Consider the following 27,315-nt stretch of genomic DNA (forward strand, 5'->3'; position numbering starts at 1 on the left):
TTTAAGGACCCATAATAATTTCAAGCTTAGACAATCTTAACACTATAAAGGTCTTTTCCCCGCTCCCAGAAATAATGGCTCTGGTCACTCTTGTTATTAGCAATGCAAAGTTCTGACTTAACTAATTGTCAGAATGACCTTATTTCAGTCAGTCCTCAAGGTTATTACTGATGACATTAGGGAACCGAGGGATTAAACCTAGTTATAGAGGATTCTTTTAAACATCTCATGACCTTTATTATGATAACATGCATTGAATGGCTATAAAATGTAAGTATTCCCTATATCTATTTGACCATGGCCTGTTCTCAAAGACTATTAATTAACATGTTCATTAGTTTGCTCAAGGAAAAAAAGTCTGGGAAATACTCTACTCTAGTGGTTCTCAAAATGCAGCCCAGGACTATGAGCTTTACCTGGAAATTTGTTCCAAAACCAGTGGTCCCACCCCAGATCTCCTAAATCAGAAACTCTGGGTTGTAACCCAGCGATCTGTGTTTAACAGGCCCCGCAGGTTATTGTGACTCACACTCAAGTTTCAGAAGCACTGTTCCTATTTAAGGCATGGCCATTCTTACTGCACAGCATCTTCTAAGTGGTCAACTTGTGTACGCTCTTATTCCTCTAAATTCTACTCTCTACATAGCAGACAATGACAAACCTAAAACTCCCCCAACAGCTTCCCACTGCAACCAGAAAAAAAAACCAAACACCTTACCATAATGAAGAGTCCTTGCCTGATCCAGCTCTTGCCTACCTCTCTGTTCTTATCTTCTACTGTTTATTTTTTATTTTTGTGGGTACATAGTAGGTGTATATATACATGGGATACATGAGATTTTTGTTTTGTTTTGTTTTTGTTTTGAGACAGAGTCTCACACTGTCGCCCAGGCTGGAATGCAGTGGAGCCATCTCAGCTAACTGCAACCTCTGCCTCTGGGGTTCAGGCGATTCTCTTGCCTCAGCCTTCTGAGTAGCTGGGATTACAGGTGCCCACCACCATACCTGTGTAATTTTTGGTCAGGTGGGTCTTGAACTCCTGACCTCAGGTGATCCACCTGCTTTGGCCTCCCAAAGTGCTGGGATTACAGGCGTGAGCCACTGCGCCTGGCATCATGAGATATTTTGATACAGGTATACAGTGCATAATAATCACACCAGGGTAAATGGGGTATCCACCACCTCAAGTGTTTATCATTTCGTTGTGTTACAGACAATCCAATTAAACTCTTTTAGTTATTTGGTAATTTTATTTATTTATTTATTTTTTACTCTGACACCTAGACTGGACCGCAGTGGTGTGCACATGGCTCACTGCAGCCTCAAACTCTGAGCTCAAATGATCCTCCAACATCAGCCTCCTGAGTATCTGAGAATACAGCCATGCACCACCATGCCCAGCTAATTAAAAACAAAACAAAACAAAAAAACCTTTTTTTTTTTTTTTTTTTTTTTACTGTAGAGGCAGGGTCTCACTATGTTGCCCAGGCTAATCTCCAACTCCTGGCCTCAAGTGATTCTCCTGCCCCACCTCCCAAAGTATTAGGATTACAGGCGTGAGCTACTGTGCCTGGACTCTCTTAGTTATTTTTAAATGTACAGTAAATTATTGTTGACTATAGTCAACAATATGAGGAGCTCAAATTTTCCTACTGAGTTGAGCTCCTGATGTGCTATCAAATACTAGATCTTACTTCATTCTGTCTAACTATATTTTTGTACCCATTAACCATCCCCACTAATATACCTCTCAACAACTTCCCTTCCCAACCTCTAAACCATCGTTCTACTCTCAATTTTTAGCTTCCAAATAAGTAAGAATATGTGAAGTTCGTCATCCTGAGCCTGGCTTATTTCACTTAAAGAGCTCCAGTTCCATCCATTGCTAAAAATGACAGGATCTCATTTTTTTATGGCTGAATAGTACTCCATTGTGTGTATATGTACCACATTTTCTTTACCATTCATCTGTTGATGGACACCTAGGTTGCTTCCAAATCTTGGCTATTGTGAAAAGTGCTGAAATAAACATAGGGAGTACAAATACCTCTTCGATATACTGATTTCCTTTCTGTTGGGTATATACCTAGCAATGAGATTGCTGAATCATATGGTAGTTCTATTTTTAGTTTTTGAGGAACCTCCAAACTGTTCTCCATAGTGGTGGTACTATTTTACATTCCCAAAAACAGTGTATGAGGGTTCCCTTTCCTGTACATCCTCATTGGCATTGCCTGTCTTTTGGATATAAGCCATTTTAAGTGTGGTAAGATGGTATTTCATTGTAGTTTTGATTTGAGTCTCTCTGATGATCAATGATGGGAACACCTTTTCATGTACCTGTTTGCCATGTGTATGTCTTTTGAGGAATATCTATTCAAATTTCTTGACCGATTTTTATTCAGATTATTAAATATTTTCCCATTGAGTTGAGCTCCTTATATATTTTCTCCTATTCTGTGGATTATCTCTTCACTTTGTTGACTGTGTTCTTTGCTGTGCAAAGCTTTTTAACTTGATAGCTCCCATTTATCCATTTTTGCCTTGGTTGCCTGTGCTTGTGGGGTACTGCTCAAGAAATCTTTCCCCAGTCCAGTGTCCTGGAGAGTTTCCCCAAAGTTTTATTGTAGTAGTTTCATAGTCTGAGATCTTAGATTTAAGTCTTTAGTCCATTTTGATTTGATTTTTGTATGTGGCAAGAGATAGGGGTCTAGTTTTGTTCTTCTTCACATGGATCTCCGTTATCTCAGCACCATTTATTGAAGAGACTGTCCTCTCCTCAATGTATGTGCTTGGCATCTTTGTAAAAAATGATTTCACTGTAAATATGTGAATTCGTTTCTAGGTACTCTATTCTTTTCATTGTTTTATATGTCTGTTTTTATGCCAGTACCAAGTTGTTTTTGTTACTATCATTTTGTGTTATAATTTGAAGTCAGGTAATGTGATTCTTCCAGTTTTATTCCTTTTGCCCAGGGTAGCTTTGGCTATTCTGGGTCTTCTGTGGCTCCATATACATTTTAGGAATTTTTTTTCTATTTCTGTGAAGAATGTCAGTAGTATTTTGATAGTAATTGCATTGAATTGATAGAATGCTTTGGGTAGAATGAACATTTTAACAATATTGATTATTCTAATCCATGAACATGGAATCTCTTTCCATTTTTTTTATTTATCCCATCAATTTATTATAGTTTTCACTGTAGAGATCTTTCACTTCTTTGGTTAATTCCTAGGAATGTTATTTTATATGTAGCTATTATAAATAGCATTACTTTTTAATTTCTTATTCAGATTGTTCACAGCTGGAATATAAAAATGCTACTGATTTTTGTATGTTGATTCTGTATCCTGCAACTTTACTGATTTTATCAGCTCAAATAGTTTTTTGATGGAATCTTTAAGCTTTTCTAAAAATAAGATTATATTATCTACAAATAAGGCTAATTTGACTTCTTCCTTTTCAAATTGGATGCCCTTTATTTCTTTCCATTGTCTAACTGCTCTAAGTAGGGCTTCCAGTACTATGCTGAATAACAGTGGTGACAGTGGGCATCTTTGTTGTGTTCTAGATCTTAGAGGAAAGGTTTTCAATTTTTCCCCATTCTGTGTGATACCAGCTGCGGGTCTGTCACATATGGCTTTCATTGTGTTGAGGTATTGTCCTTCTATACTCAGTTTTTTGAAACCTTTTATCAGGAAAGGACGTTGAATTTTATCAAATACTTTTTCAGCATCAGATGAAATAATCTTTATGTGTTTGTCCTTCATTCTGTTGGCATGATGTATCACATTGATTGATTTGCATATGTTGAACCATCCTTGCATCCCTGGGGTAAAGCCCACTAGGGTCATGATGAATTATATTTCCAATGTGTTGCTGAATTCAGTTTGCTAGTATTTTGTGGAGGATTTTCACATCAATATTTATCAAGGATATTGGCCTGTAGCTTTCTTTCTTTTTTTTTTTTTTTTCTTTTTTTTGAGACGGAGTCTCGCTCTGTCGCCCAGGCTGGAGTGCAGTGGCCGGATCTCAGCTCACTGCAAGCTCCGCCTCCCGGGTTTACACCATTCTCCTGCCTCAGCCTCCCGAGTAGCTGGGACTACAGGCGCCCGCCACCTCACCCGGCTAGTTTTTTGTATTTTTTTTAGTAGAGACGGGGTTTCACTGTGTTAGCCAGGATGGTCTGGATCTCCTGACCTCGTGATCCGCCCGTCTCGGCCTCCCAAAGTGCTGGGATTACAGGCTTGAGCCACCGCGCCTGGCCGCTTTCTTTTTATTTGATGTGTCTTCATCCGGTTTTGGTGTCAGAGTAACACTAGCCCTGCAGAATGAGTTTGGAAATAATTCCCTCCTCTGTTTTTTGGAATAGTTTGAGCAGGGTTGCTATTAGCTCTTCCTTAAATGTTTTGAAAAATTCAGCAGTAAAGCCATAGGCTCCCAGGTTTTCTTTTCTTTCTTTCTTTCTTTTTTTTTTTTTTGCTGGGGGACTTTTTATTACAGCTTCCATCTCCTGTTATTGGTCTGCTCACGTTTTGGACTTCTTCATGATTCAATCTTGGCAGCTTTGTATGTCTAATTATTGGTCCATTTCATCTAGATTTTCCAGTTTATTGGCATGTAGTTGCTCACAGTAGCCTCTAAGAATCCTTTGAATTTCTGAAGTATCAGTTGTTATGTCTCCTTTTTCATTTCTGATTTTATTACTTGAGTCTTCGCTCCTTTTTTCTTAGCGAGGCTGGTTAAAGGTTTGTCTATTTTATTTATTTTTTCAAAAAACCAACTTTTCATTTTGTTGATCTTTTGTATTTTTTTATTTCAATTTCATTTATTTCTTCTCTGATCTTTCCCAGTTCTTTAAGAACTGGGAAAGCATCATTAGGTTGTTTATTTGAAGTTTTTCTACTTTTTTTGATGCAGACAATTACAGCTATAAACTTTTCTCTAAGTGCTGCTTTCACTGCATTCCACAGGGTTTGGTATTTTGTGTTTCCATACTCAATTTTTTCTTTTAAGAAATTTTTAATTTCCTTCTTAATTTTTTTCATTGACCCATTGGTCATTCAGGAGCTATTGTTTAGTTTCTATGTGCTTGCATAGTTGCCAAAATTCCTCATTATTGATTTCTAATTTTACTCCATTGTGGTCAAAGATACTTAATATAGCTTCAATTTTTTTGAATTTTTAAAGACTTTGTATTGTCTATATACTATATACTAATATATAGTATATAGTAATCATTGAGAATGATCCATGTGTGTAGGAGAAGAATGTATATTATGCAGTTGTTGTATGAAATGTTCTGTAAATATCTACTAGGTCCATTTGGTCTAAGTCTGTACAGATTAAGTCCAATGTTTCTTTGTTGATTTTCTGTCTGGATAATGTGCCCAATGCTGAAAGTAGGGTGCTGAAGTCTCCAGTGACTATGGTATTGAGGTTCTCTCTCTCTCTTTAGCACTAATGATATTTGCTTTATATATCTGGGTGCTCCAGTATTGAGTGCATACACATTTAAAATTGTTAAATCCTCTTGCTGATTTGACTCCTTTATTATTATATAATGACTTTCTTTTGTCTAATTTTTATAGTTTTTTTGTTTTACTTTTTGTGTTGAAATCCACTTTGATGGGTGTAACTATAGCTACCCTAGCTCTTTTTTGGTTTTCATTTTCAGGTAATATATTTCCCCATCCCATTATTTTCAGTCTCTGTGTGTCTTTATAGGTGAAGTGTGCTTCTTGTAGGCAAGAGATCAATGGGTCATGGTTTTTTATCTATTCAGCCACTCTATGTCTTTTGATTGGAGAGTTTAGTCCATTTACATTCAATGTTATTACTGATAAGTAAGGACATATTCCTGCCATTTTGTTATTTGTTTGCTGGTTGTTTTGTGGTTTCCTCTTCCTTCTTCTTGTCTTCCTTTTACTAAAGATGACTTGTTTGTTTGTATGTTTTAATTTCTTGCTTTGTATTTTTTGGTGTATCTGTTGTATGTTTTTGATTTACAGCTATCATGAGGCTTGCAAGTAATATAACTCATTAATTGAAATTGATGGCAATGTAACACTGATTACATAAACCAAAAAACTAACAAACCACCAAAGAGAAAACTAATTTAAAAATCTACACTTTGACTCTGTCTCCCTGCTTTTTAACTATTTGTTGTTTCTATTTATATCCTATTTTACTGTCTATGTCTTGAAAAGTTGTCATTGTTATTATTTTTAATTGGTTCATCTTTTAGTCTTTCTACTTAAAATATGAGTAGCTTACATACCACAATTCTAGTGTTACACTATTCTGTGTTTTTCTGTGTAGTTTATTGTTACCAGCTGAGTTTCTTAACTTCAGATGAGTTCTTACTGCTCATTAACACCCCTTTCTTGCAGATTGAAGAACTCCCTCACGCATTTCTTGTAGGATAAATCTGGTGGTGATGAAATCCCTCCGTTTTTGTTTGTCTGGGAAAGTATTTCTCCTTCATGTTTGAAGGATATTGTCACTGGATATACTATTCTAGGGTAAATATAAATATATATATATTTTTAATCCTTAAGCACTTTAAATATGTCATGTCACTCCCTTCTAGCCTATAAGGTTTCCACTGAAAAATCTGCTGCCATGTACTGGAGCTCCACTGTATGTTCCTCATTTCTTCTCTTTCACTGATTTTAGGATCCTTTCTTTATTCTTGGGCTTTGAGAGTTTGATTATCAAATGCTTTGAGGTAGTCTTTTTTGGGTTAAATTTAATTGGTGTTCTAGAACCTTCTTGCATGTGGATATTGATATCTTTCTCTAGGTTTGGGAAGTTTTCTGTTATTATCCTTTTGAATAAACCTTCTAGCCCCACTCCTCCATCTCCTGTTTATGGGCAATAACTCTTAGATGTACCCTTTTGAGGCTATTTTCTAGATCTTGTAGGTACGCTTCACTGTTTTTTTTCCTTTTTCTTTTGTTTCCCCTGGCTGTGTATTTTCAAATTGCCTGTCTTCAAGCTCACTATTTCTTTCTTCTGCTTCATCAATTCTGCTGTTATGAGACTCTGATGCATTCTTCAGTATGTCCATTACTGTTTTTCAACTCCAGAATTTCTACTTGATTCTTTTTAATTATTTCAGTATCTTTGTTAAATTTATTTTATAGGATGCTGAATTCCTTCTCTGTTATCTTGAATTTTGTTGAGATTCCTCAAAAAAGCTATTTTGAATTCTCTATCTGAAAGGTCACATATCTCCATCTCTCTAGAATTGACCACTGGTGCCTTGTTTGGTGATGTCATGTTTTCCCAGATAGTCTTGATGATTGTGGATGCTCATCAGTGTCTGAACATTGAAGAGTTAGGTATTTACTGGAGTCTCTGCTTCTGGGCTTCTTTATACCTGTCCTTTTTGGGAGGGCTTTTGAGGTATTTGAAGGAACTTGGGCATTGTGATCTAAGTTTTTGGTCACTGTAATGCTATCTGCATTAAATGAGGGCACCCCAAGCCCAGTAATACTGTGGCTCCTGCAGACTCATAGAGATACCCTCTTGGGGGTCTTGGATAAGGTCTCAAAGAATTCTCTCGATTACCAGGCAGAGACTTACTTCTATTCCCTTACTTTCTCCCAAACAAATGGGGTCTCTCTCTTGTGTTGAGCTGCCTGGAGCTGGGGAAAGGGTGACACATAAGCACTTCTGTGACTTCCACCCTGGGACTGTGCTGGATCAGACCTGCAGCCAGCACAGGACTGGGTCACATTCAAAGCCTGTGGTAACCACTGCCTGGTTACCACCTATGTTTGCTCAAGGCTCTACAATCAGCAGGTGGCACAGCTAGCCAGGCTTGTATCCTTCCCTTCAGGGTGTCAAGTTCCCCCTGGTCCCTGGTGGGTCTAGAGATGCCATCTAGGAGCCAGGACCTGAATTTGGAATCTATCTGGTACTCTATTAGGAATCTACCTGTTGCTCTATTCTACTGTGGTTGAGCTGGCACCCAAGCCACAAAATAAAGTCCTTCCCACTTTTCCCTACCTATTCCACAAGCAGATAATTCTCTCCCATGATCACCACTGACTGCTCCAGGCCCATTGCAAGTACTGTCTAGCTATCACAGATGTTCATTCAATGCCTAAGGGCTCTTCAGTCAGCTCCTGGCGAATGCTCTCATGCCTAGGGCTCTCCCTTCAGGGCAGTGGGCTCCCCTCTGACCTAAAGGCAGGTGCAAAAATGCCATCCAAGAGCCATGGCCTGGAATCAGAGACCCCACATGCCGACCTGGTGCCCTATCCCACTGTTGCCAAGCTGGTACCTAAGCTGCAGTAGGAAGTCCCCTTTATTCTTCCTTCTCCTTTTCTCAAGTAAAAGGAGTCCCTCTCCATAGCCACCACAGCTAGGAATGTGCTGGGTCATACCTGAAGCCAGCACATTTCTGAGTCTCACCCAAGGCCTGCGTCAAGTACTGCCTTGCTACTACTGTTGATTATTCAGAGCCCGAGGGTGATGAATCTTAGCAGTAGGAGATGAATCTTGTCAAGACTGGATCCTTCCTTTCAAAGAAACAAGCTTCCTTCAGGACATGTGTAGAAATGGTATCTGGGAACCAGGGCCTGGAATTGGGGCCTCAGACTCTGCCTGGTGCCCTTTCTTTCTGTGACTGAGTTGGTATCCAAGTTGCAAGGCAAATTCCTCTTTACTCTTTCCTCTCCTCCCTCAAGTGGAAGGAAGACCTCTCTACCGGAGCTGTGAGCTGAGATGCTTGGGGCTGAGGGAGGGGTAGCACAAGCACTCCCTTGGCTGCCCTGGCTGGTGTCTCACCAGGTCATGTGTCTGCTGAGTCCACTGGCTTCAAGCCCAGCAGAGCAGCAGGACTTGTCCAGGAATTGTGGTCCTTGTGGCCTAAACTGCCTGGACCCCAGAGCACTTCATCCCATGGTGGTGATGCTTTGCCAGAACTCAGGTTCCAACAGCTGAGATGGGAGATTCTTCTCTGGCTAGGACTGGTCTAAATGCCCCCTCCATGGGTGTTGGCTAAGTTCTACCCAGTGTTGCTTTCTGCTGTGAAAGGGCACTGAGTTCCAATGCAAAACCCTACACTCACTGAGCTCTTCCTCCCCCAAGTGCACAAATTCTCTCTCTGTGTCATTCAGCTGCTGCTGGAAGACTGGCGTGGGGTGATGGTGTGGGCAATTCAAGACTGTCTTTCCTACCCTCTTCAGTGCCTCTTTCAGTAATATGACTCAAAACTAGGTATTGTGTGATTGCTCACCTGGTTTTTGGTTCTCACAAAGGTGCTTTTGTTGTGTGGATATTTGTTCAATTTGGTATTGCTGCAGGGAGGACGATCAGTGGGGGTTTCTATTTCGCCAACTTGTTCTACCTCCTTCCCTTTACTTTGTAGTATTCATTCTCTTGTTTACAACCTTCCAGCCGCACTTGACTTCATATTCCTGGAACTCTGGAAGATCAGCACCCACTGCTGGAATGCTCTTCCCAATTCTCCCTCTCTCCTAATTTGTAGGGCTAGCTCCTCTCAGTACCAATGTCACTTCCTCAGTCACATACTCCAGTCACTCATTATGCAACCTAGTTTTATCTTTTTCACAGAAGTTACCACTATCTGAAATGTGTTTTTTGTTTTGTTTTGTTTTTTGTTTGGTTTGTAAGCTCCATGAAAGCAAGAAGCATGTCTATTGATATTACTAAATATTTGTTAAATGCAGTCTGTCTGAGGAGCTCTAGTTTACCATGTTTCAGTTATGGTTTGTGGTGAAGCTGAAGCTACCCAGCGTCATCTCTGTCCCATCTGCAGGGAACCCTGAGGTGTATGTGGTCCACAGCTTCACAAGATGGGCTTTATTTAACTACCTCTCAATACGCCAAGATAGTAATTTCTTACTGGCTAAAAGGCAGTGCCTATTTTCTGAATTATATTAAGAAAACTGTCAACGATAAAACAACTTTTAGAAAAAATATAAGCAATAATTCAATAAATAAGGCAATATAAGTTGTTTTTCATGGAATTCAATAAGGGTGTTTTTATTTTTATTAGAAAAAAATATAGCCTAAAAACACTTTTACTTTAGTTTTCTTAAATTGCTCTGAGTAAAAACATTATTCAATGCGGTCAATCTAACAGATGGTGTTATTCCCATTTTACAAATTTTGAAACTGAATATTTAAGTAATTTGCCAGAGTCAGAATGCTGTCAGCATCAGAACTGGATTTTCAAACTTAACTTTATCTGACTCGAAAGCTTTTGCCTTTCACCACCACCCTATTGCTTCTAAAATGTCAAACATTGGCTGAACCACATGATAGGTATCCTATAAATGTAAGTTTATCTTTCTCATCCCCTTCCAATAGTGCTTCTGCTTCTTTCCGTACTCTGCCCCACCAGCAGGTACTGATGATTGTCTGCCATATTCTATTTCATGGAATATTTCTTAAGTTTTACCTCTTGATGAAAACACATCCCAAGTGTCTCAGAGAAGATCATTAAAATTGCAACTTAAAAGAGAACTCACCCAACTGCATACACAAAACCTCACTAAAATTATCTTTACTCCTGTTTGGAAATATTACTTTTCTATTGCATTCCCGGTATACTAACTGTCTAGGCCATGCGACGTGCTGTGGCAGAAAGAACGTGGGCTCTGGGGTCAAAGAATCTGGGGCCCCAGGACTCATCTCTGCCATTGACTGGTTGTGTGGCTGTGGACACATTTTTATTACTTCTCTGTATATGTTTCCTCATCTATAGCTTTGAGAGAACAGCCTACCCCTTCACACTGTGGGATGCTTCCTGCCTGGCACATCGTGAGCCTTCCATAAAGGTTAGTTTCCTTCTTCCCCTCACTTTGCCCCACCCTTTTGGTATTCTCTACTGTTTTAACCTTCTGGAAGTATAGAGGATGCACAGAGAGTCTCTATTTTGTATTTGAAAAAAACCTTTTAGGGCAGTACTTTGGAAAAATAAAAGTTGTATGTTGAAATGAGTGCTGCATGTTCCATCGACATCCTGGGAGCTGACAGGTTTATTTCCATGATGCAGCAGGGCTGAGAGAAGTTGAACTTTGCTTTTGGAATTGCTCTTAAAGCTAGTTTATGAGTAAATTGAGAAAGGCAGCTTCATTACTTTATAGTATTTTTGACAAAAATAAAACAAATGTATACAGTGACAGTTTTACCATGCTCCTTATCACTGCCTTGGGTCCAAATGATCTTATTATTTTTAAAGATCAAAATGACCACGAAAGGATAAAGATGTGAAGCCAGGAAATATGTCAAAAGGCTAACGATAATTCCAAAAGATGAGTTCTAGCACTGAGTTGGCACAATGGGGGCAACATGGATATTGAGGTATAACCCCTCATGGTGACTATTTTACAGGGATCTTTATTTGGGCCAATCTGCTTATTAGATTGTTTATTTTAAACACTTATCTAATATGAAACTTAGCTGCACAAAAATATTGCAATCAGTTCAACAGGATTTACTGTGTACTTCTGATAAGCCAATACTACTTAGAAGAAATCCTTCAGATTATTGTCTGGAAACTTTTTATGGTGCACACTTCATCAGTAGTAGACTATTAAGTGTGTACTCCAAATTTCTGTATAATTTACTGACAAATTATATACTTATATTTTAATTACGATCTTAGGGTAAGGCCTCATGAATGGGATTAGTGCCCTTATAAAAAAACACAAGAGTTTGCTTTCTCTCCTTTTCTCTCTGCTCTCCACCATGTGAGGTGGAGGGCATAGCAAGAAGACTGCCATCTGTCAACCCGTAAGCAGGCCCTCACCAGAATTCAATCTGTTGACAGGATGACCGTGGCCTTCTCAGCCTCCAAAACTGTGAGAAATAAATGTCTGCTATTTAATCCACCTAGTCTACGGTGATTTGTTTTAGCAGCAGAGCTAAGACAATGTATTTATAGAGTATGTGCATTGTGAAACAGATAATAAAAATTAATAAATATGAGATACAAATGTATGTATGTGTATGTGTGTATTCATTCTAATATTTCCTTTCTTTATCCCAATGGAGTGGTTTGTATGTCTGGTGTACATGTATACATCCTGCTTTGTAGAAGATTGCTTTAGATCATACTTGTGATAAAGGGGTAACACTTCTTGTAAACGGTTGTTAAAACTGTTACCTTCACATCTGTTTAGCAATATCCATTACCCATACCAAAACCAAATGACAATGCAGATTCACCCAAAGTGTAATTTAGGAAGACTAGACTTGAATGCAATTTTATCATTACTTGTCCAGAAGACAAAGCTTAATATAGTTGCTAAAAACTGCATGAGCATGAGATATTATCAAATAATGGAATGCTATGAAGACATAGGAAGACATTTCTGTAAGTGTGATATGTAAAGGAACCAAAGATACAACTTTGAGTATAGTAACTGACAGTAAGCCAACACGTTCTGAGTTGGCTCTAGTTTGATTATGAGCCCTACAAAGTTTAAGACTTCAACAGTTATGGCCTAAACAGCTGTGTTTCCAGCCACAAAGCCTGTTAGAGTTGCATCAGTCTTCGGAGAAGCACTCACAGAGGCTTGTAACAATGATGGTACAAGAAGCTAACTATAAAAATAGATGCCGGGCATGGTGGCTCACACCTGTAATCCCAGCATTTTGGAGGCGGAACGGCAGGCAGATCACTTGAGGTCAGGAGTTTGAGATCAGCCTGGCCAACATGGTGAAACCCCGTCTCTACTAAAAACACAAAAATTAGCCAGGGGTAGTGGCAGGCGCCTGTGATCCCAGCCACTTGAGAGGCTAAGGCAGGAGGATTGTTTGAGCCCGGGAGGCAGAGGTTGCAGTGAGCCAAGATCATGCCACTGCACTCCAGCCTGGGGGACAGAGTGAGATTTTGTCTAAAAAATAATAATAATAAAAATAAAATGAATAAATACATAAATAAAAGAAAAAATAAAAACGATAGCAAGAGAGAAAAGCAGGTGAGGCATGAGACCATCTATCACTAACTATGTATATGGGAGGGGGTGTTACCTCGGTTGCTGTTCATATGTGTACTCAAGTTACAGAAAAACACTCATTCATAAATCCAAAAGATCTGTCAGACAAAAGATTACTCACTATTGCTATACAATTGCAACAAATTAGTTCAAAACATTTCTTAAAGCTCTTTTATTGGGGATAATATATGCTTTCATAATGCTTTAAAGTCCATTTCGATTTACGAGTTTTTTTCTAAAATAATGATATGAGACTAAGAAGCTTGGTCTGGATGTAGAAAACTCAGTCCTTTTGAAGAAATAGCAAGGAATTCAATTTATAATAAGCTTTGTTAAATTTGCCAGTTCACATTAAAGAACTATAAGACACTAGAAATATATAATTAAGAGAAGATTTCAGACTGCAATAAAAATCACTCAAAAGCATTTTTAAATGGCCCTTGATTTTAAATCAAAAAAAAAGTATAACAAGTTTTCTTGGAGTAATGTTTGATTTCTTACCTTGCCATACTTCTGTGCATAAGACCCGGTGAGCAGTGAGTGAAAAACAATGATGGTTTCATCCAAATCCCAGACAAACACACGCTGAAGACAAAAAAATAAATATCAGAAAATTAAAAAGTCCAAGGAAACAGAAATCTATTTTCAAGCAGAAAATGTCTCCCTTCCTTGTTAGAGATCATCTTGATATCATTTTATAGAAAATAATACTATTCCTTTTTTCTGTTTTTCAAATTTGCCAAATCTAACTCCTATAAAGCCTGAGGAGCAGGAATTATACAAATAATTATAAGCTTAAGAGTCAGATGTCCTTACTTGAATAAATTAATCCATACATTTACTTGTAGTTAACACCAAAAAGAGATACATTCAGACTTTATGATAGAAGCATGCTTGAAACTCTACATATTTTAAAGTTTTATACCTTAGGGATTCATAAACTTTCACAATTTATGCAAAGAATTAGATTTTAAAGAAATATTTAAAAGAATCAATGAGTAACCACTAAACAGAATTGTCAAGTATGGATCCTGGGGTCATATTAGGCCAGCAGATATGTTGGACTCCCTGGAGTTTTGAAAGATTTCAATTATGAATTAACATTTGAAAACTAGGCAATTTCCCACAAACTTCAGAGTTTTGACTGTAGCACAGCAACTAGAAGTTGTGGCCAGGCTGGCTGCCATTCCTACATGGCAGTGACAGGCAGGTCCCTCAGAATGTGCCTTCACTCTGAGCTCCTCACAGTCTGCTGGGCAACTCAGCCCGGTCACTCAGTTATATCACCTGGCAAGTTCTTGAGGCGATGTGAACTTGCTGCTGTTGTTCAAGAAAAGGAAGTTATCTCTTATAAAGAAGCACAACGTCTGTCATTTGATTTTACGAAATCTGGAAGTTCAATTTTTTTCTTAACTGAAGTATGCGGTATGTAAGAAGTAACATATTATGGTTAAGAATAGTTTCTCCTGATGTTTTATAATAAAAATCAACCTTGCTTAGTACAGAGATATCTCAAAAGAGCTTATAAATAAAAAATGACATATAGTGAAATTTTCAGATACACAAATTTTAACACATATTATTAAATGATTGAAATTTGTCCTATTTTTAGAAGATGAATTTTTCTTTCTATACAAATTACTTTTATCTTTTTAAACCTAATGACCCATTTGGACATCTTTCATTACTTTAATGCTATGAAATACAGTGCTACACAGAAAAGTATCTCACAAACAATGGCTATATTTTTAAAATTTGCCGGTGCCAATTTAGATCAAAACATGCAATGATCTCAGGCCAAGAATTTGCAGAGCCATATCATCTTTATATTGTTGTTTTTAATTTTGCTATGATAATGGATGGAATCTCAAACTTCAGAGATGTAAAATGCCTGTGACAAAGTGGGTCCATTCAATTCATTATATATCTTGTTTTGTTTTTTTTTTTTTTTTTTTTGAGACGGAGTCTTGCTCTGTCACCCAGGCTGGAGTGCAGTGGTACGATCTCTGCTCACTGCAAGCTCCGCCTCCCGGGTTCATGCCATTCTCCTGCCTCAGTCTCTCTAGTAGCTGGGACTACAGGCGCCCACCACCATGTCCGGCTAATATTTTGTATTTTTAGTAGAAATGGGGTTCACTGTGTTAGCCAGGATGGTCTCGATCTCCTGACCTTGTGATCTGCCCGACTTGGCCTCCCAAAGTGCTGGGATTATAGGCGTGAGCATATCTTGTTTTTTAAGTTTGAAACATAATGGAACTGTAAGATAGAGAATGTATCATTCAGTGAAATAAAGCATCAAACTATAATCTTTGAGAATGAGTAGGCATACCTCCAGGTCGCTATCAGGAGGCGGGGAGGGATTATTTTTCCGGCCTCTTCCTCTGGACTTTGACCCAGAACTCCTACAGGTTCTCTCATCAAGATCTTTGATGGGTGTGGAGGGACTCTGCATGGTATCGAACTCTCCTATAGATAACATGACTTGTGTCAAGAATAGTACTTCATTATTAGATCAAGTATGACTCTTCATTATTAATTATCTTAACAAATTCCTATACCATAAAACCTCCTTATGGCAAGAAAGAGATTTATAATCCCAAGCACACACAAGTGAGTCAGAACTTTTGTAGTTTACACAAACTCCTACTAGTTTTAATCTATGTGATCTATCAAACTTGAATGTCTTTTCTATACCATATGCCTTCAACTTCCTGTCTATACCTTCACCTACATATTTATCTCCATTTAGATATGTCCTCACCTCCTTTTTTGTCACAGTTCAGAGAATGAGATGTCTTCTTCTGGATCAATTCCATCCCTCCACCTGCAAACCTGACTCCCAACCCCACCTCCTAGGAAGTCACGCTTCATTAGTCAAACCCTCTCTCATCTTCCCTTAGAACTCTCCCATTTCTTGGGGTCACTGATAAGTTTAAAAGTCCTTCCCTCTGACCTGCATTTCCATCTAGATACTATTTGCTTTCATTTTCTCTTTTAAATAACACTTCTTAAAATAGTACGTACTAGTGCTATATGACAGAAATACCATGTGAGCCACAAATGTGATCTTATATAAAATTTTAAAGTTTTTTATCAGCTATGTTAAAAAAAGTACAAAGGGATATGTAAAATTAGTATTACTTATATGTTAATTGACCTAATATATCCATGTTATCATATCAGTATGTAATCAATGTGTTAATGGACTCAATATATTCATGTTATCATATCAGTATGTAATCAATATAAAATTATCAATTATATGTTTTACATTTACTTTTTCATACTAAGTCTTTGAAATGTTGTGCAGCATTCCATGCTTAGATCGGATCTCAATCTACACCAGCAACATTACAAGTGCTCAAGAGCCACGTGTGGCCAGTGGCTGCAGCACTGGACAGCACATCTGTCCCCACTTCCTGATATCCAATGTATCATAATCTAGCTTCAGTTCACCAAAACATGATAAAAATACCCCTGCTAAGAGTCCCCAGAAATCACCTTCTTGACAAATGCAATAGACAGACTCAGTCCTTGTCTTCCAGGATCTCTGTGCTGTGTGTGATTCTCTGAAACACCACCTCCTCGAAACTACTATTTGACAGCTGATACTGTGCCTCTCCTAGTTCTAGAATCACTCCGATCCGTCCTTCTCCATTGAGAAAACATTGGTTCCTGTACTTTTCCCATTCCTTATGAGCTAGTATGTCAGAATTCCATCGTCTGATCACTGTCCTCCCTGCACACAATCTAGGGGATGTAACTCTCTCATGTGTTAACGACCCTATCTGTGATGACTCATACATAAACCTATACCTCCAACTAGGCCACATCCTAAGTTTAGACTTTTTATTTAATATTTCTAATATCTAATTAGACTTTTTTTATCTAATATCTAATTAGACTTTTTATCTAATATTTCTGCATGTCCCATAGATAACTAAACTCTGAAATGATTAAAGCTTGTGAGAATGTATGTTAGGAGGTAGAGAGTACTGAGTAGTGGCAAACCTGTGGGAACAATTGTTAAGATAAACTAAGGCAACTGCGAGATACCATATAACAAGCTGAAGAGTCAGAATTACTACATGAGTTCAAGTATTTTATTCAATCTCTCTAAATCTCAGTTTCATAGCAGCTTTCTGGATTACCGAGGAATAAATCTGATTTATATTTAATTTTATTTAAACTATATGTATAAAGTGAAAATTTCTAAGAAGGCAAACTACATTAAATTTAAATTACATGATTTTGAAACGAAAAGATATTATGGCTGTCATGTTTTATCATTAAATTTAAAAATTAAAATAAAATAATCCTGAGGACAACCAAGCAGTTATTAATCTAAATAAACAAATCTGAACGAACTAAGCATCACTTTTTCTAAGAAATAGTAATTTTTACATTGCTAACCTCTAATATTTTCTTTGGGAAACACTGTGCATGTCAGGACATGATCAAAAAAATATGCCTGTGCTCCAAATATTATTTGCACTTAAAATATTGCCAGCATAGTTCATTTCATAGGTCTATGTTATCACGTGGGTGACAGTAGATGGCATAGTAATAAGGTTTTTAAGTTATGGGGTTGAATATAGCCTTATCTTATAGTCAATCATGTTTCACCTTATTTGTACAGGCATTAAATTAGTCTTTAGGTGTCTGAATATACACCAACTTTTAAATAAAATAACATAAAAGTTCAATTTTTAATTATTTTTGAAACAGAATTTTCCTGAGGTCACTATATTCCACAAACCAAATGTCTGCTTTCAAATAAAATGGTGATTAAAATTAACCCTCACTTATAAAGCATGCATTTAAAAAACATTTTGGATGACATTCCATAAAACCTCTCCTTATAGTCATTATAGATCAATTTTCAGGTGTTAACTATCATAAGGCAACTTTGTTCTTGCCACAGTGTAAGAGCTGACAGAACAAAAACTTGAGAGGTCCCAGTCATGGGTGGTTGTAGGCTGAGTCCATAAAGAAGAAGTTAGCAGGAATAATTCTGCTATTCAAATGAACTGGGATCCAGCAGCTGTCACAGCAAAGAGGTGAAAAGAGCAGAAGAGGAAAGGGAAAAGACTGTGGTTATAGGACGTATCTAGGTTTCAGTAAACCTAAGTCTTTATTCCCATTGATGCTTTTCAAATTACTGAAGAATCTTAAAAGGGCTCTAAGAATTTGGACAAAATATGGGCAGAAGTGTTTTGATGGGGGTAAAGACAGCCTTTTAAGAAAACTATGAAAGGTAACTCTACATTTATTCATCCCTTAGTACATGGCATGCACTGCTCTTTAAAATTTTTTTTTTTATTGAAATACGTGTTTGGCTTCATTCACTGCTGTGAGATAATCCATATTCTAGCCTGGGACAGCAGTTGTCCTTTCCTTAATGTGGCTAGAACTTCTTCATGTATATATACTACACTGTATCTATTACAGTGTATCCATTCTGTTGCTGGGCATTTGAGTTATTCACAATTTTAGGTTACTATAAATAAAGCTGTTATATACATTCTTGTACAAGTCTTTGTGGATATAAGCTCTTAATTCCTCTTGGGTATGTATACCTGACAATGTGATTCCTGAGTCAGAAGGAAGGCATATGTTAATCTTTGACAGACACTGACCTTTTTCCAGTGTATTACTCTCTTTCCAGTGTATTAATGACCATGCTAACCCATTGCCCATTTTTATTAATTTAAAGACAGTATTAGTTTACTCTCTTATCACAACGAGAGTTTCCGTTATTCCACATTCTTGTCAATACTTGATATTGTTAGTCTTTTTAATTTTCACCATTTTGGGTGTGTGATGATATCTCACTGTGGTTTTAATTAGAATTTTCTTGATGAGTAATTATGAAGAATACTTTTTCATGTTTCTTGCTCATTTGATATCTTCTTTTTAATGAAGTAACTGTTAGATCTTTTGCCCATTAAGAAAACTAGGTTGTTTGTCTTTGTCTTATTGATTCGTCAAAGCTCTTTTTATGAAACTTTTCATATATATATATATATGTATGTCTGTATATATATGTATGTGTGTGTATATACATGTGTGTGTGTATGTGTGTGTGTGTGACTCAAACCTTACTCCAACCAGTGAATTAGGTCCTTCATTATTGTCTTTTAATAATGGAGAAACTGGAGAAGAGGTAATTAATTTATCAAAATTAAATAGCTTGTATGATGCAACACTGGTATGATCGCAGAACTCCTGCTTTAACCATTTGGTTATACTTTCTCAGGCAAACAGCAATGGACTCTTCAGGTTACCAAAAGGTCAAACCTAGATCTGCTTCTACTTATAAAAGAGTCATATAACAACCTACTAGAGAGAGAGAAAATATTTGCAAACCATACATCTGATAAAGGGTTAATATCCAAAATACATAACGAACTGAAACGACTCAATAGTAAAAAACAAATAACCCAAATAAAAAATGGGCAATGGGTTGGCATGGTCATCACTCAAAAGAAGACATAAAAATGACAACAGTTGTATGAAAAATGCTCAACATGACTCATCATCAAAGAAATGCAAATTAAAACTACAATGAGATACCATCTCACACCTGTTAAAATGGCTATTATCTAAAAGAAGAAAGATAACAAGTGTAGGAGATGCTGTGGAGGATGAAAATCTTGCACACTGCTGGTGGGGGTGTAAATTAACACAGCCATTTAGTCCGTTTTCACATGGCTATAAAGAACTACTCGAGAGTGGGTAATTTACAAAGGAAAGAGGTTTAGCTGACTCAGTTCAGCATGGCTGAGGAAGCCTCAGGAGACTTACAATCATGGCAGAAGGGGAAGGGGAACCAAGGCACCTTCTTCACAAGGTGGCAGGAAGGAGAAGGAAAGCAGAAGGAACTACCAAACATGTATAAAACTGTCAGATTTCATGAGAACTCACTCATTATCATGAGAACAGCATGGAGAAAACTGCCCCATGATTCAATTACCTCCACCTGGTCTCTCCCTTGACACATGAGGATTAGGGGGATTACAATTCAAGATGAGATTTTGGGTGGCGACACAGCCAAACCATATCAGCCATTATAGAAAACACTATGGAAGTTCCTAAAAACAGAACTACCATATGATCCAGCTATCACACCACTGGGTATACAGCAAAAGAAATGAAATTAGTATGTTGAAGAGATATCTGCACTTTCATGTTCATTGCAGCATTATTCACAAATAGCCAAGATATGGAGTCAACCTAAGTGTTCATCAATGGATAAATGGACAAAGGAAATGTGGTATATGTACATTATGGGATACTGTTTGGCCTTAAAAAAGAAAATCCCGTCATCTGAGACAACAAGGATGAACTTAGAGAACATTATGTTAAGCGAAATAAGCTAAGCTCAGAAAGACAAATACTACATGATCTCATTTACATGCGGAGTGCAAAAAAGTTGAACTCATAGAAGAAGTGAGTAAGATGTGGTTGCTAAGGGCTGTGCGGCTGGAGAGGGAGACTGGGGAGCTGTTGGTCTAAGGATATAAAACTTCAGCTAGACAAGAGGAATAAGTTCAAGATATCTATTGTACAACATGTTACTATAAGAAATAACAATGTATTGTATTTCTAAAAATTACTAAGAGAATAGATTTTCGGGGTTCTCACCACAAAATGATAAGCATGTGAGGTAATGCATATGTTAATCAGCTCAATTTAGCCATGTCACAATGTATATGTATTTCAAAACCATGGGTTATACATAAAAGTAGATACAATTTCTTTTTAAAGACTCAAACTCCTGGACTCAAGCAATCTTCTTGCCTCAGCCTCCAGAGTAGCTGAGATTACAGGTGTCGATCATTGAGCCGATATATACAAGTTTTTGTCAGTTAAACAATAAATTTTTAAAAAGTCACATGGGCGTTAATATAATTTCTGTGAGATGGAGGGCCAAAGAATTCACTGAAAGAACTTCACAGAAGTAAAAGAGCATGTCCTGCAAAGGCCATGCGATACATCTGGGCTACTAGAGCAATCACCCAGGTGGAATTGTACTGACCTCTATTCCTTTTGAAGGTGCTATCCTTTCTTCTGATAAAGGGTAAAACCAGGAACTTGAGCTCAACCAGTCATTAAACATTTGTTGACACTTTTTTTAAAAGGAGAAAGCCGTTAATTCCAGTGCCTCTGCCAAATTTCACTCAGGTAATTGCACAAGGGCATAGCAATGCCACAGGTAGGGAAAATGTAAATTGGCAGTTGAATGTGGTCCTTTCTATCTAAATCCTCTTGTTAGTTTCCATTAGATGAGTTAGCACTTTGCTTCTCTTCCTTTCCTTACCTGAAATACCATGAAGTTATCAAAAGGCTGCTATGTTCTGCCTAAGAAATTGGCTTCTTTTCAGAGAGTGAAATGATCTTACTATATCCTTTACTTTTCTGGAGCCCTTGTTAGGTTCAATTAGCTAATGTATTGTAATGTTTGTCAAAGTCTCAGGGTAAAACACAATATTGTTATACAAGACTAACTGTATTTGATTTTAAAGATGTTTAAAATATTTGAAAAGGAGGAGCTATAAAAATATTTCTCATCTTCATGTGCGAATCTGTCCTCAAACTTTCTTAATACAAATACAAAATATGATACACCCAATATAAATTTTACATTAAAGAAGACCTTTGGAAAGATAATGAAGTAAAATGTCTGTTCGTAATCAGCATGGTAGTGTTACTTTAAATCCACTGTCAAACTACCTAATAAGGTAAATTAAATAATGGAATGCTATTTGCAATTTCCAAATAACGTCAGTCATTACAAAATTGCCCTAGGCTTTTCTTGACCCAATACTATACATGATTGAATAATTATCCTTTAATCAGTACAGTAATGAATAACTGTACCTTCTAAGTTTTGGATATTTAGATCCCACTTTATTTCATTAGACTTATCTCTAAATCAGAACAACCAGCTGTCTCTTACTGAACATAAGGTATGTTTTCATTATAAAAGTAGAATTCAACAGTGACTCTTCTATGAAAAACTGTGGGTTTCATTTTGGGTTTCTACTTTAAGTCCAAAATGCAGAACCAGTCAATGGGAAATACTTTTCTTGCCCTTGAACTAAATACATCAGATTCCATCAATAATAAAGAAAAATTCCATAGTTATAAACTTGTTTGCTTTTTGGCTGTATGCCAGATCTAAAAAGGCAAAATTAAACTTAAAACTACATTGACTGAAGGTCTGAGGTCATAGAATTCTTTAAAGATCCAGACATGTGTGTTGTTACAATTCTGGCTGAGAGAATAATATAGTTATAAGCAGAATTAATTCCTTCTTTAAATTCAACAGACAGTCTAATAAAATATGAAAATGATGTCAAACCATATTTCTTGGCCTTAGCAACCAATGGAGGCCTGATGAAATTGCAGCATTCTGATAGTGAAAGTCAGAATTCCATATGTGAATGTGTCACATCCAAAGTCACATACTCAGACTATCTACCTGCCTGTATTTAATACATTTAATATGAATAAACAGCTATTTTCAATACTGATTATTCTAATAAGGAAAGTAACCATCTGTGTTTTTCCTGCAGAGAAGCTTTCTTGTGATTATATGGAAATTGGACCAAAAAAAAAGCAACATTTTACACAAAGCTCTACATAGCATATACCGTATCTGAGTACACAAATGGGTTTCATTCTTGGTAGCTGTAGTCTAGCAAATTAAAAAAACACCCTGCTGGTCTTGTCCGTCATTCAGTCTCTGATATCTTGATGAATAAATATATCTGTGATTTCATTTTTAAATACTCGCCCTACCTTGTTTTCCCCACACATTCATCACTGAGAAAAACCTTCCAATATCTCCCTTCCTAAAGTAACTGCTTGTTAAGCAAGGAATTCTGAAATCATTCTTTGAATGAAAGAAGATCTTTGATGTGATGCAAGTATTGACCCAAAGAGGATCATGACAGATTTGGAACATGTGATTTGGGCTGGGGCTTAATGAGTAAGGCGCCTAGGGCACAAAATTTAAGAACGAGTTCCACCTTACATTTTTTGCTCTGGGTGCTTCACTGACCTCACCCTAATCCTGGCCTTGCAAGAGGTACAGATACCCAGGGAGGCTAAGGCTAGCTGAAAAATCCAAAACAGAGAGCCCCAAAGGGACAAGGACCAGAAATTCAAAGAGGCTGTGTACTCACAGGTAGGAGGATATAAAAGGAAGGTAAGGGGAAAGAAACTAAAATGTAGGGGCATCAAAGACAAGCTGCATCTACTAGACAATTATTCCTTGGACCCATAGGTAAAGATTATATTCTGAACAGGGAACTACAAATCATGAGTGTTATCATTTCATCAATTCATGATATAAACATATCTTGGCTGTTGCTTAAAATATCAGTTTCATTTTTACTTTATGTCCAAATTAGTTTACTTGTTAATATCTCCCATATGACCTACCATTTCCCTTTCTCACTATTGTAATTACTTGCTTGATCCTTGTCTTGCTTGTTAAATGGAAGCTAAAGGTGTGCAAAGAGCTCATTCACTGCTGAAATACCAGTTTCTAGCACAGTGCTGATACTTACTATGCACTCAATAAACAATCGTTTAATGGCACTGAGTCATCTTGGCCCCACTGGTCCAGTTAAAAAGAGTGTTTTACAGTATTGTGACCATGTTTCCCTATTTTCCCTCCCATCCAAAGCTAAGTAAAAAAGAAGTAGAGATGAATTTGGATCTTGCAAATAACCGAAGGCAGAAAAATATACTTGAACAAATTATTGATATTTTAAAAATTTCTTAACCTCATTTTTCTTAGTGACTTTTGAGAGTTCTTTATATATTTCTATAATTCCTTTATCAGTATGTGTATTATAAATATTTTCTCTAAATCTATAGCTTGTCTTTTTATTCTTATAACAGTGTCTTTTGAAGAGCAAAAGTTCTTTACAATTTTTTGAAATCTAATTTTATCTATTCTTTTCTGGTATGAATTGTGTTTTTAATGTCATATCTATAAGATCTTTATGTAGCCCAGGGTCACAAAGATTTTCACCATTTTTTTCTTCTAGAAGTTTTATAGTTTTAGCTTTTTAGATGTAGGCTTACAATCCATTTTGAGTTAATTTTTGTATACAAGTTGAGATTCTTTCCTCTTTTGCATACAGATGTCCAATTGTTCCAGCACCATTTGTTTAAAAAGACTGGCCTTTGTATCCTGATTCAAAAATCTGCTTTCTAGCATAAATATGCATCTGTTTCTGGACTCTCCATTGTGTTTTATTGCTGTATGTGTCTATCCGTTTGCATTCTCTTGATAACTGTACATTATAAGTCTTTAAATCAGGTAATCTGAGTCTTCAAACTTTGTTCTTATTTTTAAAAATAGTTTTGACTATTCTAATTCATCCACCTTTCCTTGTGATTTTAGAACCATCTCAATAATTTCTCCAAAAAGTCCTGGAACTTTTCTTAGGATTATGCTGAGTCTCTGTTAAATTTGCTTTTAACTTTAAATACTTCAGCTGTGTCAAATTATGTGTAGCAAATGCAATTTGAATACCGCAAGTTTCAGATAATGAAACACACAATGGATTTTAAATACACACTGATCACAAAAAGACATTAAACTACCTACCACTGATTCTACAAATCCCAGGAATGTAGGAAATGTTCACTGGCTAGAGCTACTGACAACTTACAAAGGTGAAGGGCTTATGCAGTCTCTTTAGCATAAAGGAAATAATATCAGTCATACTCAAGGAAGATAATATGACAACTTTGTTGCAAGCTCTTCACAAAACGAATAATGAGTCTGGTAAAAGCTCCATATTCATATGTACACCATCATTTAGAGATTAAAATCGCCTATCTGTCCCATATCTAAAAGAAGGATCTTCTGGAATGCCAGAAGAGCCTCATCTTATACAGTCATGCTACCACAGATTAAACATCAGAACAATTATCTGGGAGTTTTCAGCCATGTTTTCGGAATGTCCACTTTCTCCATTTTACTAGATACTGCAAAACCTATAAAAGTATTTCACCTGGGTGAAGATCTGTACCTGGTTGGTTAGTCAGTCCTGGGAGAGATTCCTGCAACTGGTAAGTAGAGGTTGAAGAGGGTGTGCCATCGGCTGTGTTATTTGATGTCATATACGCTCCATACGTTGATGCTGAATAATACTGTGCATACTGGTTTTGGCCAAAGGCTGTATAGGATGGATAATCCTGAAACAATAATTGAGATGTGTGTGTTTGAAAGAGAAATTACTCTTTAATACTCTCCAAAGAAAACCAGTCATTACAGTAACTGAAAGATTACTGAAAGTCTTTAGTGAACTTTTCAATTATTTAGTTTCCCTCTTTTGTTACAGAGATAAACGAAAGCACTGAATCAACACCCTTGACCTGCTTTTTATTAAAAAATTTTAAGAACCTTAAAATGATGATAATCACCCTTCAAAATCCTTTTACATAGTAGGATGATGAGTAAGGAATTGTTGTGATAATTGTTGTTTAATATATCTAGCATGTGTCAGCCCAAAACGTTATCGGTGATGACAAATCCTTGGTCATCATCGATAACATTAAGATCCCCTGATGAAATGTGTTCCAAAGGAAACAAAGATCTACATTTGATGTGGTTTCCAAAAAATAAAAGAAATAATCTTTATAAGTAAATATGTATACTATCATAAAGGATCAGGTAATATGGCAGAAAACTAAAATTCTATTAGTCTGAAAATTTCAAGATCCAATGTTTCCCACTACCACTTGTGAGCCAAGAACAAAAACCTCATCATATCTAAACAAAGTTCCTAGCAATATCTCTCAAAGTAAAACAGTGATAGTAGATGTTCACATAGTGCTTACTCTGTATGAAGACACTGTTCTAAGGGCTCAAATATATTTACTCATTTAATCCTCATAATCTCTTATGTGGTCTTAATACTACATTCATTTTACATCGAAGGGGACTAAGGCACAGAGTGGTTAAGTGATTTGCACAAGGTCACACAGCTAGTAAGTTTCAGAGCTAGATTTGAACCCAGAGTGCCTAAGTCAAACATCTGTGCTGAAGTGCTCTGTTAGCCTACTAATTCCTGCAGAAGAAGATGAGGTTACATACTGGAAAGGTCAGGCTATTCCCCACTGGGGAATATAATGTCTTTTCATATTCAAACATATCTCAAAGATCTCCCTTTCTTTTCATTTCCACTGTCGTCCCCCTTGTCCAAGCTACCTTTTCTTCCTATTGCAGGCAATGTATTCATTTTTAAATTTATCTTCTCTTTCCATTTTTGACTTTCTCCAAAGACCTTGGTGGCAGAGTTATCTTCTCAAAACATAAATTAAATGATGTAATTTTCTTGCTCAAAATCTTATCATAGCCTCCCACTGGGCTTGGAACAGAATCCAAATTCCTTATTGTAAACCACCAGGCCTTACGTGAGTAGGCCCCCACCTATCTCTGCAAATGTGTTTCCACACTTGCCCCTCATGCACTAACTAAACTCCAGCCTTTTGTTTGTTTGTTTGTTTGTTTGTTTTTGAGTTCAGTGACACACCAAGTCTTCCATCCATAGGGGATTTGGTACACGCTGCTTTCTTTGCCTCAAACACCACTGCCCTCCTTCACCTAACTCTTAGAAGTCTTGGCCTAAATGTGGTTTCCATAGAGAAGCCTTATATAAAACCTCCCCTATTCAAAATTATACTTCAGTTGATGTTTTAACAGAGCCTGTTCTCTTTCTAAATCTGTACTTGTGTGTTTACTGGTTTATTGTCTGTTTGTCCCAGTAGGCTGTAAGCTCCATGAGGCAGGAATCAGATCTGATCCACTCCGGCCCCACCTTCGTGTACCCCAGTATACAGACCAATTCCTAACACTTAATGGACACTCAATAGGTATTAGCCAAAACAACAAACTGGTGCTCAGGCATGGTCCCAAATACAGATTACATTTTATATTGTGATCCATTGTATTTAAATCTTCACAGATTTTCAGATCTGTTTTATGATTAACTGTTTTTAAAGAAATGTTTTTTTCCTTTACAAATCTTTTCTTAATCCTTCCAAATAGAGGCAGAGTAGTTTTTCCCTTATAGTACAACTCTGCCTAGTGTATATTTTTGTTATTATATTCACTATATCTCACCCTCTGTCCATCTTATTTTCATATTTGTTTCTTTGGAGGACTGAATCCTTCTAAAGAGCAGGGAACAATGACTTACCAGTTTTGAATCTTCAATCCTTAGCCAAAAATCTAACACATAGCAAGTACTCAATAAATGCTTGTTGGACCAATAAATAAACGTGTAAAATCAAGTTACA

The 27,315-nt window shown here is 36.9% G+C and overlaps 1 protein-coding gene across 6 annotated transcripts in view; it reads right to left on the reverse strand.

Annotated features, from left to right (window-relative positions):
- Positions 1-27,315, reverse strand: part of EYA4 (EYA transcriptional coactivator and phosphatase 4) — a 287,469-nt gene that overhangs the window by 32,328 nt on the left and 227,826 nt on the right. For all 6 annotated transcript variants that reach the window (XM_010357882.2, XM_010357880.2, XM_010357884.2 and 3 more), the window contains 3 exons: positions 25,044-25,209; positions 15,314-15,450; positions 13,486-13,569 (listed from right to left, as the gene is read on the reverse strand). In XM_010357882.2, coding sequence (XP_010356184.1) covers positions 13,486-13,569; positions 15,314-15,450; positions 25,044-25,209 — 387 coding nt within the window. The remainder of the gene's footprint in view (positions 1-13,485; positions 13,570-15,313; positions 15,451-25,043; positions 25,210-27,315) is intronic.

The sequence above is a fragment of the Rhinopithecus roxellana genome, chromosome 4 (assembly GCF_007565055.1).
Source record: "Rhinopithecus roxellana isolate Shanxi Qingling chromosome 4, ASM756505v1, whole genome shotgun sequence".
NCBI classification, from domain to species: domain Eukaryota; kingdom Metazoa; phylum Chordata; class Mammalia; order Primates; family Cercopithecidae; genus Rhinopithecus; species Rhinopithecus roxellana.